Genomic DNA, 15,427 nt, shown 5'->3' with positions numbered 1-15,427 from the left:
TTGTTAATTCTGGGTCTTCAAAACTTGAAAACCATATTTAGTTATCAACTAATTTTTAAATGCTTCTATACATTGTTCACTTGTACATCATAACGTAAAAAAATAAATAAAAACCTGATCTTTTTAGTTTCGAAAGTGCAAGTTCTCATATGAACAGAATCATCATTTTTCGTCTTAAGTAAACTTGCAAATACGGCTCTTAAAAAACAAACTTATCTCCAACTGTGATTTAGTAAACTTAGAATTTAATCTACTAGGTATTTAATCTGTATGTATTTTTTATTTGATCTTTGCTTGGACCGTTTTCAAAACAGCTCATTTTTTCTGATAAACAGTAGGTATTGAGATCGTGAATTTTCATTACACTCGTAACATTGTGCAGGTGTCCAACAAAACGGAGAGAATTTAAATGACCTTCAGGTTATAAAATGCGAAATTATATACCATAAATTATTTGGGTTAAACAACCTCATTAGCTTATAAAAACTTGGAACAATTCAGAACAGGACTTGCATGAAAAAGTATCATTAATATAAAAGCAATAACTGTAAAATTGAAAATATATGGGCATTGAAATAGTTATTTAAAAAAGAGAAAAGATTATAGAATAAAAATTTAGACAAAAAGAAGGAATGTATTCGAATCTAATAAGACTTACAAGAACTTGGAATACGAGATTGGCAGAAGAAGTAGACGGAAACACTTTAATGATCAATGTACCTTCTTTATTGTAAACTGTTTAGGGGCGATAACCTTGAATAATAAAAGTAATTAATTATTTCTGACTCTCTATCGTATAGCTAGGACGTGGACAAGTTTCTACACTTAAACAACTTTTTTATATCGTAATTCGACACATTGCTTCTTTAAATTAACGTAAAATAACGTAAATTATTCGTTTGAAAGAAGGTCCGTCATAGGAGCATTTCAAATTACAAACAGATTTTTCTTCACGATTCATAGATCGGTACTTCACGGTAAAATTGTTTTTGGAAAATGTGAAGACTTGATTTGTGTATCAAACAATTTACTTTTCATTCCCACATCCTTAGAACGATTATATAACTTTGATAAATTTGTAATTGTAAATTTTTCGTTTTCTTTTTCACTTTATATTGAATAATATACTAAAATAATTTCTCCAAGCGAGCTCTTAATTGGATACATTTCTTACAGCGAACCTGCAATGTCTCTAGACCTCAAACCCTAAATCACGATTTTTTTGTATGGCAACTTGAGACGTATGTGCAGGGGCGTTGTCCTGCAAAATCAAAACACCTTTGGATAGCTTTCCGCATCTGTTCTCTTTAACTTTTTCCCGTATAGTGGTCAGTAATGTCGAATAGTAATCTCCAGTTAGAGTTCTACCTTTATCCAAAAAATAAATCATAATCACTCCATGGCAATCCCAATCCATAGTAACAATTCGGTTTAAAAAGTTTTCAAATCGTTTTCAAATCGAGCACAGATCGAAAGCGATGCTTCTACCTTTGTACGCTTTTGGTCAACATTCAAACATTTGGGGATCCATTTTGCAGCAATTTTTCTCATGTCCAAATTGACGAAAACTACAGGATGAACGCGTTCTTATGAAATATTCAGTGCTTCAGATATTCGTTTTAGCCCAATTCGACGGTTTTATAAAATCATGTCATGAACTGCATCGATATTTTCGGGAAGTGACGCAGAAACCGGCCTTCCCGATCGGTCATCATCTTCAATGGTCACCTCCATTGAAGCTTGGAGTACAATTTTTCACAGTCGCTTACGAAGGACTTGATCAACAAGGGTATTAAGCATATCTTCGTAAATCCGCTTACCACTTAACCCTTTTATTGCGTAACTCTGGTTTACTTTTTTGTTGTCAAACTTTACACTGACACTTCTAATAAGTTATTGTTCGTTGTTATGGTAACGCAATATTTTGTTTATGAATGGAACTGGTCTAGTCTAACTAGATATCAATACATTCTCGTATTTCGTATCCCTTCTCGTACTTTTTTAAATGTTATGCAGAAAAGCCGGACCATCTTCACTAATACTTTGTTCTTAAAACTCAATATCGATTAGTGAAGTAAATCTTCAAAATACCTCTACAGAGAAAATCCTTGTGTGAGCTCTAGTGATCGAAATGACCATTTTATTCAACCACCATCATCCATAATATTCCTCATCAAAATACAGCTTCTTAATTGTATGGAGAAACACCATCTTTTGGGAATGCTATTTCGACATTACTTAATTCGTCTAGATTATCTTCCAATAATTGAATAATATTCACCAGTTGAATTAGCATTCAAAAAAAAAACATATCTATCTATGCGGTTGGTTCTCCATAATACCTGCTCAAATATTCTCTTCTATTTGATTATCAACATCACTCTAATCAGTGTATTCACATTTCTATTTAGATAGAAAGTACTTTCGTTACTGAAATGAATCGTTTTGACATAGTTTAGCTGTTGATTGTTTTTTGTGTCTTATAGTCGTCTCTAAGTTGATGAATCATTTTCAACTTGTATGAGTGAAATTTTTCCCCAGTTGCAAGATGATGAACTATCAATATAAAATTCTATGGTGCCGAATTCTTCGGCCACCTGTCCATACCAGAGCAGTTGCTGAGTCTGTCTTACCTCTGAAGTCGTGTATACTCATTTCGCATATTTGTTTTCAGAATGTAGGATGAATGATCAAATAGTAACTGACGACAGGGATGTTACCTCAGACGATCCTTGTTTACAATGCCGTTGCACCGGAAGGAGAATGGTTTGTTCAAAGAAAGCTTGTCCTGTTTTACAATGCTCGCCACACCGACAAATTCATCCAGCAGGAGAGTGTTGTCCAAGATGCGTCGGTACAAGAGCTTTGGTTAGTCTTAAGGATACTTGCTTTATCAAGACTTCTTTATTCAGGTAGGTATCAATATAATACCACGAAACATAATCAGTTGTTACATTTTTGAATTTGATTTTGTTCTATAATGGGTTTTCCGAAATTAGTTTAGTCAAAATTTGGTCAATAGTTGGTTATTTTGGGTTTAAGTTTATAAAATAAATCTGTTTTTTGGGTTGATTTTGATATATTTAATCACTCTCAAGCAACGATGTTTAAAAAATCAAGCAAAACGTACTATTATTGTATCCAAAGAAAAATCGTGGTTTAACCTTAGATTTCATAATATGAATGAAAGACTATAAGGGAGAAAATAAATTAAGATGTTATATCAATATTTCCATATTCTTCTTATATTCGATTTGATCACTATCAACTTTGATTTTTTGACTTTGGTTTTCAGACATGGTCATAACTTCAGCGTAGATAAATGTACCAATTGCACCTGTGAAAACGAAACGTCAATTTGTAAAAGATATACTTGTCCAATATTAGATTGCGCACCCGATTTGCAGAAATCTGTTCCTGGAAGCTGCTGTAAGAAATGCGAAATTCCACAACTGTCAGGCGAATTCAATTCTGTTTGTTTCTACAACAACAATCTCTATCAGGCAAGTCAGTTAGCTATATTATATGTTCATAAAGTAATAAATCTCAATATTCCAGGGTAATTTTTACTGTCAACCAAATAATTTTTGTGGTTAATAAGTTTATTTACGAATTTTCTTGCTGCAGGCACATAATCTATTCATAGAAACCTCCCTTGTTAACCCAGCTTACATTACAGGCGATTGTATGATTTAAAATCATTATAAAGCCCCCAAGTACTTCTCTACGTTATCTTCTGATAAAACAATTCAGTCTGAATAGTTATTCATGCAACAAGTGAGTAAAGTAATACTTTTGTTCTCGAGTAGGACGGTTTGGCGTCAATTCCTGCGAGTGAAAAAAGTCACTTTACTCACGAGTTTCATACAAAAATTTTTATTTTGTAATAGTAATATTAAAAGCACAAATGTGAGCATCATTAATTTGAAATGAAGAAGAAGTTACATTACTATTGGTACTGGATTTGGAAACATTTAACGAGTTCAAAGAAATAACATCGCCTTTAGTTGTATTTGTACTTATTGGATTGTTGGTCTAACTAGTTGCTCCCGTTAAAATTTTCACTTCGGATTCCATTTTGTTTTTTATTGAGTCGTCTACGTAATCCTCCGCAACTATGCTTTTTCAGTTGAATTATATCACCATCGGAATCCACTCATAGAGGCGCCGAAAGCGTCGAAATGTATGCCCAGTACACAACACAACTTGAGTTTTGAATTTTCCATTTCTATACTGCACAAAGAAATGATCGGTTTGGACGTTTTTACGTCGTTGGTTTTAATATTTTTTATAAATGTTCACAAAATTTAATCAAGTCAGATATTTCATCAATAGCAGTAAATCGACATTGAACATGATTTTTTGTATCAGGTACTGTGATAATTAAAACATTTCCGGTATTATTAATATCGTTACAGTTATAGCTCCTGCTATTCCAAATATCAAAGCAACCTGAAAGATGTTACAAATAATATCTAAGCTTACATCAAAATTGTTTGCTGTCATACCTTATGCATGAGATAATGATCGTCTGGAGCTTGCAACAGAAATTTATTAATTTCTTCACGGGCAAATGTTATTTTTGGGTCTATAGCCAATTGATTTATTTTTCAAATATGCAGAATATCAAGTATACGTAGGATACGTTGTTATTCACCATTAGGGTGCCGTTTTGTTTTGAATAAGTCGACCAAAGTGTTGAAGACTTCCACATTTTGGATTTAGTTTCAAAGTAAGCTACTAACACTATTCCTGAGAAATTATTTTTGCCTTTTTTGGTACGCCACTTCATAAAAGAATCAATATTTCTTAAAATACTGTTCCCTGGATTTCCCAGGGAGAAGGCTACAGTTGCCGATTCAACATCTTCTGGTGTACAGATTATTAAGATCATTAATAATAATATATCCATCACTAATAATAATACTACACTTAAATAAGACACAAAACGGATTTTTTTGAATGAATATCAAGAAATAAAAGTGTGACAGTTTATAGAAGAAACGAATTGACATGAGAAAGAAAGCGTTCACATAACATAACCATAACATCCCACATAAAAAATGACACGTTATGGCACTTTTTTTAACGCAAACGCATGAAAAAATGAACCACTGCGGTACTTTTTTCACGCTTTTTGACCGATTCAGATATTACATTCTACAATATTATAACGGACGTAGAAAAAATATTTTCCCCAATTTGTTTTTCTTTACCACTGCCAGTAGTCTTCACAAAGGTTTCAATTTTAATTTGAATTATACGGGTGATAACTTGTTTAATGAGTACGGTTTTTAAGGTTATATATTTACTTGTTCGTTATGATTTACTCGATATTGTAGAGTAGTAAGATTGAGACCCTACTGGAATTGTTTATGTAGCACACGTTAGTAGTTTCAATTTATTAATAAAATGTACTAGGCAATTTTTGTGAAGATAGAATAGAAGTCCTCTGTACCATTTGAATGAAAGCTGGATGGCTTATTAGCAGCAAGTCTAATTTTTTTCTCTTTCTTCATTTTAAAGTCTTGTATAAATCTTTCTCAGTCTATAGATTTCACTTCTTCCTGTTTATTTAATAAACATATTGTATATAATTCTCTTTTTTGCTAGGCAGGATGGTGAACAATGGAAATTAGATGCTTGTAAATCTTGCATATGTACGAGAGGAATGCCCAGTTGCGCTATTACTCGTTGCAACACGACATCAACGGCTTGCACTTACGGTACTAAATTTCAAAAAGTACCAGGAGAATGTTGTCCGCGATGTGTTGAAGGTGAGAAAATATTATAAAAATTCAATTAGTTTATAGTACTGCTAAAGAGAAAAACTTATAACAAAGTTGCCCTCGATGACAATCAGGAAATTGTTTATATGTCTGTATTTGGACGACGTTATTTTTCTTATAATACCATTGTAATACCATGCGATCAAAATTGATGCAGACAAACTGAAAAACAACTTTATTACGTATTAATACAAACTCAATTCAATTTTCCATAAACTTTTTTTAAGCCTCAATTGAGATGGCCTTCAGTACGGTAAGCGAATTACTTCTTTTGACTTCACAGGACTCATGGCGCACTCGCCAAAGTTGATTTTTGAGTTTAAAAAGAGAGAAAAAAGTAAAAGGAAGCTAAATCCTGCGAAAACGGTGGCTGAGCTAAGACCCTTGGTTCGTGTGTCACCAAAAAAGCAATAAGAATATGCTAGCGCATTTATGTTAAAAATCCATTAATTGTTTTGTCCAGAAGGAATTGAGTATTATGTTGATTACAGACGCCCTTAACGGTTTTTTCTATTTGGGCACATTTTCAGCTGAAGCAGAAGATATGTCCTCTGCTATCCCTCCGATGTCGACACGATGATTTTCGAACACCATTTTATCAACTGTTTTGATGTTATCGTCGTTAACACTGACGGATGGACGACTCGAATGAGGCCAGTTTTCGATGATTTCACGCCCTCACTGAATGCTTTGTGCCACTTAAATACTATGGCGATAAAGTACCTTTACCGCAAAATTTTTGCATCCTAAACAAATAGCTCAAAAACTCAAAATAATTGAGATTTGCATACTAAAACAATTGTACCAAGTCAAGGACAAATTTGATCTCACTATGTATAATGAACATTCTTTTAATAGTTAATGCGAATACTTTTTTTAATTCCTAATCATGTTTTTATTCAAATTATATTTCTCATTTTCAGTGGAAGGTGCCTGTATGGTATTCGGAGATCCCCATTACAAGACATTCGACGGAAAAATATATACCTTCAAAGGAATCGGGAAATATCAGCTCACGGCTGATTGCACTAACAACACGTTTTCCATAGGAGTAGCGAACGTCCTTGTAGATGGTAATTCATCATCCACAAAGAGGGTATCAGTGAAATATTTGAATACGAGACTGAATCTTCAGCAAAAAGGTAGAATAAAATTTAATGGAACAATCATATCTGCTCCATTCAAAGTAGATGGTAAATTCAGACTCGAAACCAAAGAAGAGAATTCCGTTGATATTATACTGAGCAACGGCGTGAGGGTATTTTGGAATTTCAAAAGTTTTGTAGAAGTTATTGTTCCTGCTACTATGAAAAATAACGTCTGCGGTCTTTGCGGTAATTTTAACTACGATATACAAGATGATCTAACTTCTAAATCCGGTAAAGTACTATCTAATGGAGAAATTTCGACATTTGGTGCTTCCTGGTGTTTAAGCAGGAAAACAGAATGCGCTAAAAAATTGAAAAACCAAAAAAATAAATCGACAAAGCTATTGAAGAAAAAGGCGTGCAAGTTCTTTAACAGCGATATCTTCTCAACTTGCAGATCTAAACTAAGTGTTCAACAATACTCCAGAGCTTGTAAAATGGATATGGATCACTGTAAAGGGCATAAATGTTATTGCGACAGTTTAATGGCTTATGCCAGAGAATGTGAAAGGCTCGGGGTGGATCTAATTTCTTGGCAAAAACATACATTGTGCGATTCAAGTAACCTTAAAAGTCAAAGAAGGAGACCGAAAAAGCTACACGGACATAATAGACACATACAAAACCAAGAAGCTTTATTGCTAAAACAGATGCCAAAATTTTTCAATAAAACGCGTAGCTCCAAAGGCGTACCTTTAACTTAACTTTTGTCTTTATACTACCTAGTCATTTTCAGTATTCTAGACTAGACCATTGTTTTCGAAATAATATGATCCCAAGGCAGAAGTATTAGAAGAATGATCAATGCTATCAAAATATCTATTAAACATTATTTACCAAGGAATATCAGCTTTCTCGAATAAGGGTTTTCTTAATGACTATAGATTCCCATAGTATTTATAATTACACCCAAGGAAAATCTTGTTGATCTATTTATAATATGAAATTAGTTCGTTGTGCCTTTTCCTAAATCTAAATACCATACTATGATCCACTTATTTCTTTTTTCTTTTTAAGTGTCTCCTACTTTTATTTTCGTTCCATAAAAATTCTTAATCTTTAAATCTGCCGTTACCTTCTTTTCTTAGTTTGATCTCTCCACAAGTGTAATTTTTCCAGTTTTTTCACTTCCCTTCTTCTATAATTCTGCCTATATCATATTTTTATGAGTTTTACTCTGTCCTTACGATGATTTTTTTCACAGTTTTTTCTGTTTCAACTAGTCCTCACAACTTTTCTCTTCAACAAAATTTTTTTCTCATTTTTTTTATTCCAGCTTCATGGTTCTGCAATAGTTGTACCGCTGCCTCATATATTATCATCTTAATATTTTTTTCAGGTATCATTTATATCTGAAGAAAGTTCCATATTCTTGTAGTATCATCTGATCAATCCTTCGTTATTACTGTCAATAAGAATCCTGAATACTTGTTAGTACTTCGAATTCGTTCCCCCTAATTGTACTTTATATTTGGATACGAACATAACTTTTGTTTTTAATTTATTTATTTTCACCTTCTTATGTTCAGCGTTATCCATCAATATCATGATAATGATATTGAGCTCCTGATGTTCTCTGCGTAAGTTAGAATTTGTATTTCTTCTGTTGTCATCAGTTTTCTAAATAACTTTCTAAATAAATAAAATATTAGAAAGTGTTGAAGACATCTAAATCAGCTGTTAGAAACAAACTTCTTTGTTTATCTTTCTTTTGTCATTAGTGTCGATTCTTCCATTGTTATGTCTGGTCTCCTTATATTACTCAGTGATTCAATATTTTTTAAATGTTTCATATGTTTTTCCAAAAAGTGAAAAGGACACATAACACGATGTTGTGGATAATGAGACGTTCGGCAATCATTTGAAAATCAAGTAAAACTTATGACCCTCTTTTTGAAATTGCTTCTCAATAGCCAATATCTAAAAAAGTCTTATAAAATTGATCTGGATAGCCTAGTGCTCTTCAGATCCAGATTATCATTAAAGATAAATACCTAACTACAACTTCGAAAAACTTTATTTACTTTAAAAACTTGACTAGTAACAGTCAATTGACTATGAGTTCTTTTACCAAATATAAAAAATGTTTTGGTGGTATTCTTACTTCTTTAATGGTATATGTGTTTAATTTTTGTAACAATTTATGAATATATTAATAAATGGGTAACAAAAACTGGAAATAGAATATTTAATTAGATTCTTTTGTGGTGTCTACCGAATGTTAAACTTTTTCATCATAAGAATGTTCGTTATTACATAATTCTCATTTGTGTTATTTCAACGTTTGCTAAATATGGAAGGAAACAGTGGGTGAAATTATGGATGAGAAGGATGATTAATAAAGGTACGATATCAATTTAAAATGAGTTTTTAATTATTGCAAAAGGCTACAATATAAAACTTATGCTTATGTGAGCATGCTATCAAAATAAAATGCTATGAAATTCTTCAATTACTTCTCGTCTGAATCAAATATTGTGTACTAGTGGTGCAAACTACACATTCATGATTAAATAAATAAAATATGTGTATTCATAGAAATTAATCTAAGAGGTACGCTGATTCCGGACTTGCCCAATAGTATATTGAAAGATTTTGGTTACTTGATTGCGCGCTTAGTGTTTTCACAAGAATATGTGACTCTACAGTTACCAGTGTTCAGCGTTTGAAATAAAAGACATTGTTAACATAATGTAGCTGGGGTTTTAGTTGAAATTTGAGATTTATGAACGTTGCTAAAGTCGTCTTCCAAGCTTCCAGTAATTAAATTAACGCTACTCGTACTATTTCACTTATTTATTAACATCTCAAATGTATTTATTGACCTTTTTTGACTTATTGATGTTCGCCCTGCTACAAGGTTCATCAAATATGATTTGAAGTATTATAAAATATAATTGTATATTTTTATGGTAGATATGGTACGTGTCACTCGACAAAAGTTTTGTATAGAATAATATTTTTAAATTGATGGATATTTTAATATTCATCTTTAGTTGCGCTTATCAATCAATTTGATGATAATCAAATCCATTTGGTACTTATTTTTTGCATAGGTATGATTTATTCTGATAAATACCACGTTTTTTATTAAAAAATTATGTACTTTTTGATTATCATTTAATATTTTTATACTTTTCACATTTTTTTTTATATTTTGATCTCAGATTTTATTGAGAAATTATCTGACAATTTGTTATTGTCACAAAATAGTGCTTAGTTTATGCTTATTCTCAATTTGGTTTATGTTATTCTTATTTCTTATTCTGTATTTGATAATTGTGAGTTCGTTAATGTGAAGTACGTAAAGAAAAGAAATGTGATAAATTCATCTTTGTAATTCGACAAAAAGTGATAACTAGAAAAATTACTTTTATTTTCAATTATATTATAATAATTTGTAAATATTATTTGTTCTATTTTTCTATATAGTTTAGCAAATAAATTTGTAAATATGCAAATAGGTTGTGTAAGTGAGAATAGTGGATATAACTGTGACACGTGCCACAGTTTTATGTAATTAATCACAGTTAAATACATTCTTGGTAGTTATTTTTACATTTTGTGAAATATTTATTTATTGTTTTTGATAATTCAATTTTCAGGTATAGTGAACTATCCTACAGTGAACAACTAATCTTTAGTATAAAAAGTGCTAAAAACAGTTTGATGAACTGTTCGCTTTATTGGAATCAACTCAACACCTAATTCACTTCCAAAAACTCGAAACGCATATACTTATGATAATTTCAAAAAAATGTCATGTGGTCACACTGAACTATTTAGTACATACACGGTGAATCGACCTTCAAACATTATAACTAATAAAAGAACGTAACCAAAAAGATACAAGACGTGGCAGCGTTGTGGAGGAATTCTCGTCGAGATTGAATATGCGAGTCCCGTAAGTACAAGACGGATGCCGTTGCAAGACGTTATATAAATTGTCATAAAATACTTCCATATTAGAAATTGTCCTTGCCAAAATCTGGAATAGATATCCTTATATAAGTATTTCTGGAAATTTCGTAGGCTATCTTTCTGCAATCTATGCTTGTTACTTGTTAATCAATTAAGGAAGGTGTAGACTAATTCTTTTTTCTTAAATCATGATGTGTTAGGTAAAGCGTCTCTATAATTTGTTCTTCGAAATTTTTTCGATCTTTCTTTTGACGAGCCATGCTAAAACAATTGAAAAAATATGTTTATACAAAGTGGTATGGGGCTCACTGTTAAATTTCCACCACATCAAATATGAATACAAAAAAAAAAAAGAATTTCAGACGATATATACTGACTGAAGTAATTACCTAAGAATCTGCCACAAAGAAACTCAGACAACGAACGACCTGGTAGTAAAAGTCCTGTCAAATGCGCTGAATAATTTACTTGGAATGCGCTCCCCACAATATCTTAGAACAAACTGAATGGTAATAGTCGAAATTACGTTAATCGAAACAGAACGAAGAAATTGAAAATGATTCACTGTGTATCTTAGTTCACTGTGGGTCAGTTTATCCCATATATTTGTAATTATATGCTTACTAAATAGGTTATTTTTCCTATAAATTTTTAGTTTCATTCGTCTTTTCAAAAAATACCTGTCTGTAACTTTATTTTTAACATTTAACTCGTTCGTTTCCATGTAATTTTGGAATTTATGATTTTAATTTACTTGATATTCGAGCAATGATGAACTTCAAACATTCCCTTGATTACCTTTCGTAAGGTATCATCAACAAATTGGTTATTTCATCATAATAATTGTTGATATAGACTTGTCGCCATATCTTACTGACCAGTACTTCAAGATATTCCCTATTTTCAATTTATGTTACATCTCTTATTTTTACTCGCGACAATTTTCTTTTAATAATTCAATCAATGTCAGAAATAAAACGAATCATCTAAAAATTTATCAGAATAATTAATTTTCCAACAACAACTAAACCTAGAGTATATCTATGTGTTTTATTGTATTATACCAAAGACATTTATATTTTCAATTTCAAATTATTTTTTTATTGAATTGTTTCTTATTAAAAACAATTTATTTGTATATACGTTTTAGTATTTCATTGTTTTGTGCATGAAGATCTCTGTGTATTGGTAAGAAAAATAAAGTTAGTCATATGTTCACTTTTTATTTATCATTTATCCAAAGACACTATAATTTCCTAGTGAGTGTTGGCAAAAGAAAACGGTTTGGAATCGAGTCCATCAGCCACAGAACGTTCTAATGTACTAATAGATCTAAAGTATGACGATTACCTATATTTAAAAGGAGGATGGGAATTTAAAGGCAGGGAATATTGCTGCATCAAATGTGATTGAGATCAGTATAAGAATTATCATTACAGATAAAGATTGATGTTTGTATGATACCCAGCTTGGCAAGATGGGAAAGATATATCCCATGGCTAGTTTTCCTTCTAAATATACTTGTTGCCTAAAATTTCGGAGTTTAGAGGTAAAGATACATTTGAAAATAGGTGTTATTTGAAAATCGTGAAGACTTATTCCAGTGCTTCCACAAGGATATGTACATTTCATCATTTTTTAAATTATTTGCATCCTGTATATATGTTACAAAAAAATCTATTCAGTCCCTCAACCTAAATAAATGTCATACTCAAATTAATAATATGGTTTTAATGTCACATAAAATAAGACATTCGAATGTTTCGAGACTCGTTTAAAGTGCTGATATGAGTCAGATATAATCTAAACTCCCAACTTTTTTTTATTTAAGTTCCAGCAGGAATGACTCTGTAAGATAGCACTAGCTACGCAGTATATATACTAGATATATCGGGTAATCTCATTCCGAAGGATTGGTTTGTATACTAAACATATACTGCTATATATTATTATTTTGTAAACAAACTTTTAATATGGATTTTAGCGGTATGCTCCGTCTACTAAGCGATTATCACTTTATGGATTTCAAATATACAATAAAGAATATTTTTGGTAATGCTAGCGTCAAATATATATGAAATTGGACTTAAAGAATTCCTCTAGGAGCTCAATATACCAACAGCCCCAGCGGCTGATCTCACAATATCTTGTTTGGAATGAGTTATTCGAAAATCCTGCTACCACTTATCAACTTAACTCGGGCACCATGTTCAAAAACTGTTGACGTGAAGACAACTTAGCAAGCCTTTTTTCTTCCAAAGAAATCGGATCCTGCAGGGAAAATCGAATATAAATAACTTATTTCCGGATAACGCTACCCACCTGATGAATCAGATGGACGTCGGTGTATTCCAGCCGATTAAACCCAAGTGAAGATAAATTTTGGACACCTGGACAGTTCCCAGTGCTGCTTTTCAAATTAAGGAAAACAGTGTCTTCTAATATAGGACAGAATTTAATATCAGGTTCAAAAGCAATTGGTTTATACCCTTCCGGTCCTACTCCAGTGCTTAAAAGAATTCCCGATGGTTTTTCGAAAGACACCGAAGCTATTGGTAGATGTTAAGATTTCTTTCTCATCGATCTTCTTAGAGAAGATAGGCTCCTAGAGCCAAAAGAGAAAGAAAGGTAAAACCGGGTACAAATTTCGCCGAACTCAAACACTCAAACCCCAAGATTAATTAACTCCTTCCAATGAACACTCTGATGATACCTACACATCTGTGTCGATGTCAAAGGTTGCATCAAAGAAAAAATCGTGTTGCTAGTCGAAAAACGCACAAGACAAAAGAGAAACGCAGACTGCTTCAAATGGGGAATTGGTCGAATTAATTGGAAATATTGGATAGATTTGATGATGTGCACAAAATACCGATAATGGATATGCAATTTGTGTGATCACGGCAGCATTTTAGGTAAAAGCGATGTGAATGATCGAGTAGTGATCAATATGAAGTGATTGATAACCTTGATGCAGATGAAGGCTTCGATCCGTATATTGTTCAAGTCTTTTAAGAGTTAAGTTTTATTTTGCTTTCTTCAAAGATATGTTCATTTAGAAATATTTTACAAAAATAAATGAATATTCCACTCAATTATATGTTTTATTCCCGAAAAATAATATAAATTGTTTTTTTGTCTATACTACCAGGTTGAATTTTATTTATTTTATTTATGTAGTACTGATTTAGAAGGAATTCATAATGTATTTCATAAATGTGCCCGAGTAGCTCCAAACTTGGGTAACTCTATCAATAATTTATAAAAATTAGGTATAACAATTTTTTTTCAGTATCAAAAAGGTGTCTTAGTTAACGGTAATTTTTCAAAAATTACAACTTGTTACTCGTAAAATAATCAATTATTTCCAGATCTCCTGTGATGATATAACTGAATGGATGAAGATGTTCTTGTATATGAGTTTCTTATATTTCAAATAAAAATCTACTTTTAATACCATTAGAAATGTAAAAAGACACGGGGAATATCACAAAGTTATGAAATAGTATATTGTCCAACAAGTCAGAAAAGTTCAACGTTGCCACAAACTACAACTGCAAAAATTGAAAGTATAAAAGTAATGGAATTAATATTTATTTTTATGCTTAGTAAAACCAATATAATACTAAAGTGTCCTCTTAACTGTTAAATAAAATTATTTAAAATTGTAGTTGATTGTGAAATTTTGCATAGTTAAACCCGGGACTTCATTTCTTTTTATTAAATTTTCTGTTATGTTAATTTTAGATATTGAGGGTTGATCGTTCATATACGGTGTAGTTTTTATCTCCATTTCTGTGAATGGTGCATTTTATTTTTAATAGACTCTTCGACGTCTTCTTTTGCCACGGTACTAGACTGCCATCCTCCATGGCGCTTTAAGATTAATATGTCCCCTGCTGCATTTACTAAAATTGTTGCTAAAGAACTTCTGAAGCAGTGACCTTTGTATAGATGAAGGTATTCTTATTTTTTAAAAATTGCAATTGTCTTATCCATACAATTAACGTTCTTGGTTTTTTCGTTTTCGTGTTATCTAATTTCACAAGTTGAATTTAAATCTTCTAAATTATCGATTCTTAACTTCCACAACTCCTCTCTACAACATACCTCTGCCACGCTAATAGAAATTTTAATGATTATTTAATTCTTTTTATCTACTGAAAAACCCACTAATAATAAAAAAATTCTAAAAATAGTTCCTTCTAAATAAAATTACCTTTATTAGTAGATATTCCTTGTTTGGAACTTTTAACGTTTAAAAATCTCTACAATTAGTCTGCTGTCAATATGAGTGATATTTTGGGAACGTAATTGTCGGACTTTCTTTCCAAAAATGAACATTTTGATACGTGGATATATCAATATTATTTTTTATATTGATAGTACTTGGCAACATTGAATATTGTGACCAATGTGTAGACACCTTTAAAGTTTTCGACAACTCTTGTATTTCTTCATTCATACTTTTTTTGAAATTTCTAAAGTTACTTTTGCTGCTATTTTCGATATCTCTGGCAGAGTATTATCAAAATCGTCACTACTGTCATATTATCTATTATAAATTGG

At 31.5% G+C, this 15,427-nt stretch overlaps 1 protein-coding gene across 1 annotated transcript in view; it reads left to right on the top strand.

Annotated features, from left to right (window-relative positions):
• LOC130443684 (BMP-binding endothelial regulator protein-like) overlaps positions 1–12,076 on the top strand; it is a 120,643-nt gene extending 108,567 nt beyond the window's left edge. Inside the window, exons 6-9 of the mRNA XM_056778423.1 lie at positions 2,675–2,912; positions 3,296–3,503; positions 5,618–5,777; positions 6,713–12,076. Of these exons, the coding sequence (XP_056634401.1) occupies positions 2,675–2,912; positions 3,296–3,503; positions 5,618–5,777; positions 6,713–7,641 (1,535 nt within the window). The 3' untranslated portion in view covers positions 7,642–12,076. The remainder of the gene's footprint in view (positions 1–2,674; positions 2,913–3,295; positions 3,504–5,617; positions 5,778–6,712) is intronic.
• The last annotated feature ends 3,351 nt before the right edge of the window (positions 12,077–15,427 follow it).

The sequence above is a fragment of the Diorhabda sublineata genome, chromosome 5 (genome assembly GCF_026230105.1).
Source record: "Diorhabda sublineata isolate icDioSubl1.1 chromosome 5, icDioSubl1.1, whole genome shotgun sequence".
Classification (NCBI taxonomy): domain Eukaryota; kingdom Metazoa; phylum Arthropoda; class Insecta; order Coleoptera; family Chrysomelidae; genus Diorhabda; species Diorhabda sublineata.
This window is presented reverse-complemented; position numbering and strand designations above follow the sequence as displayed.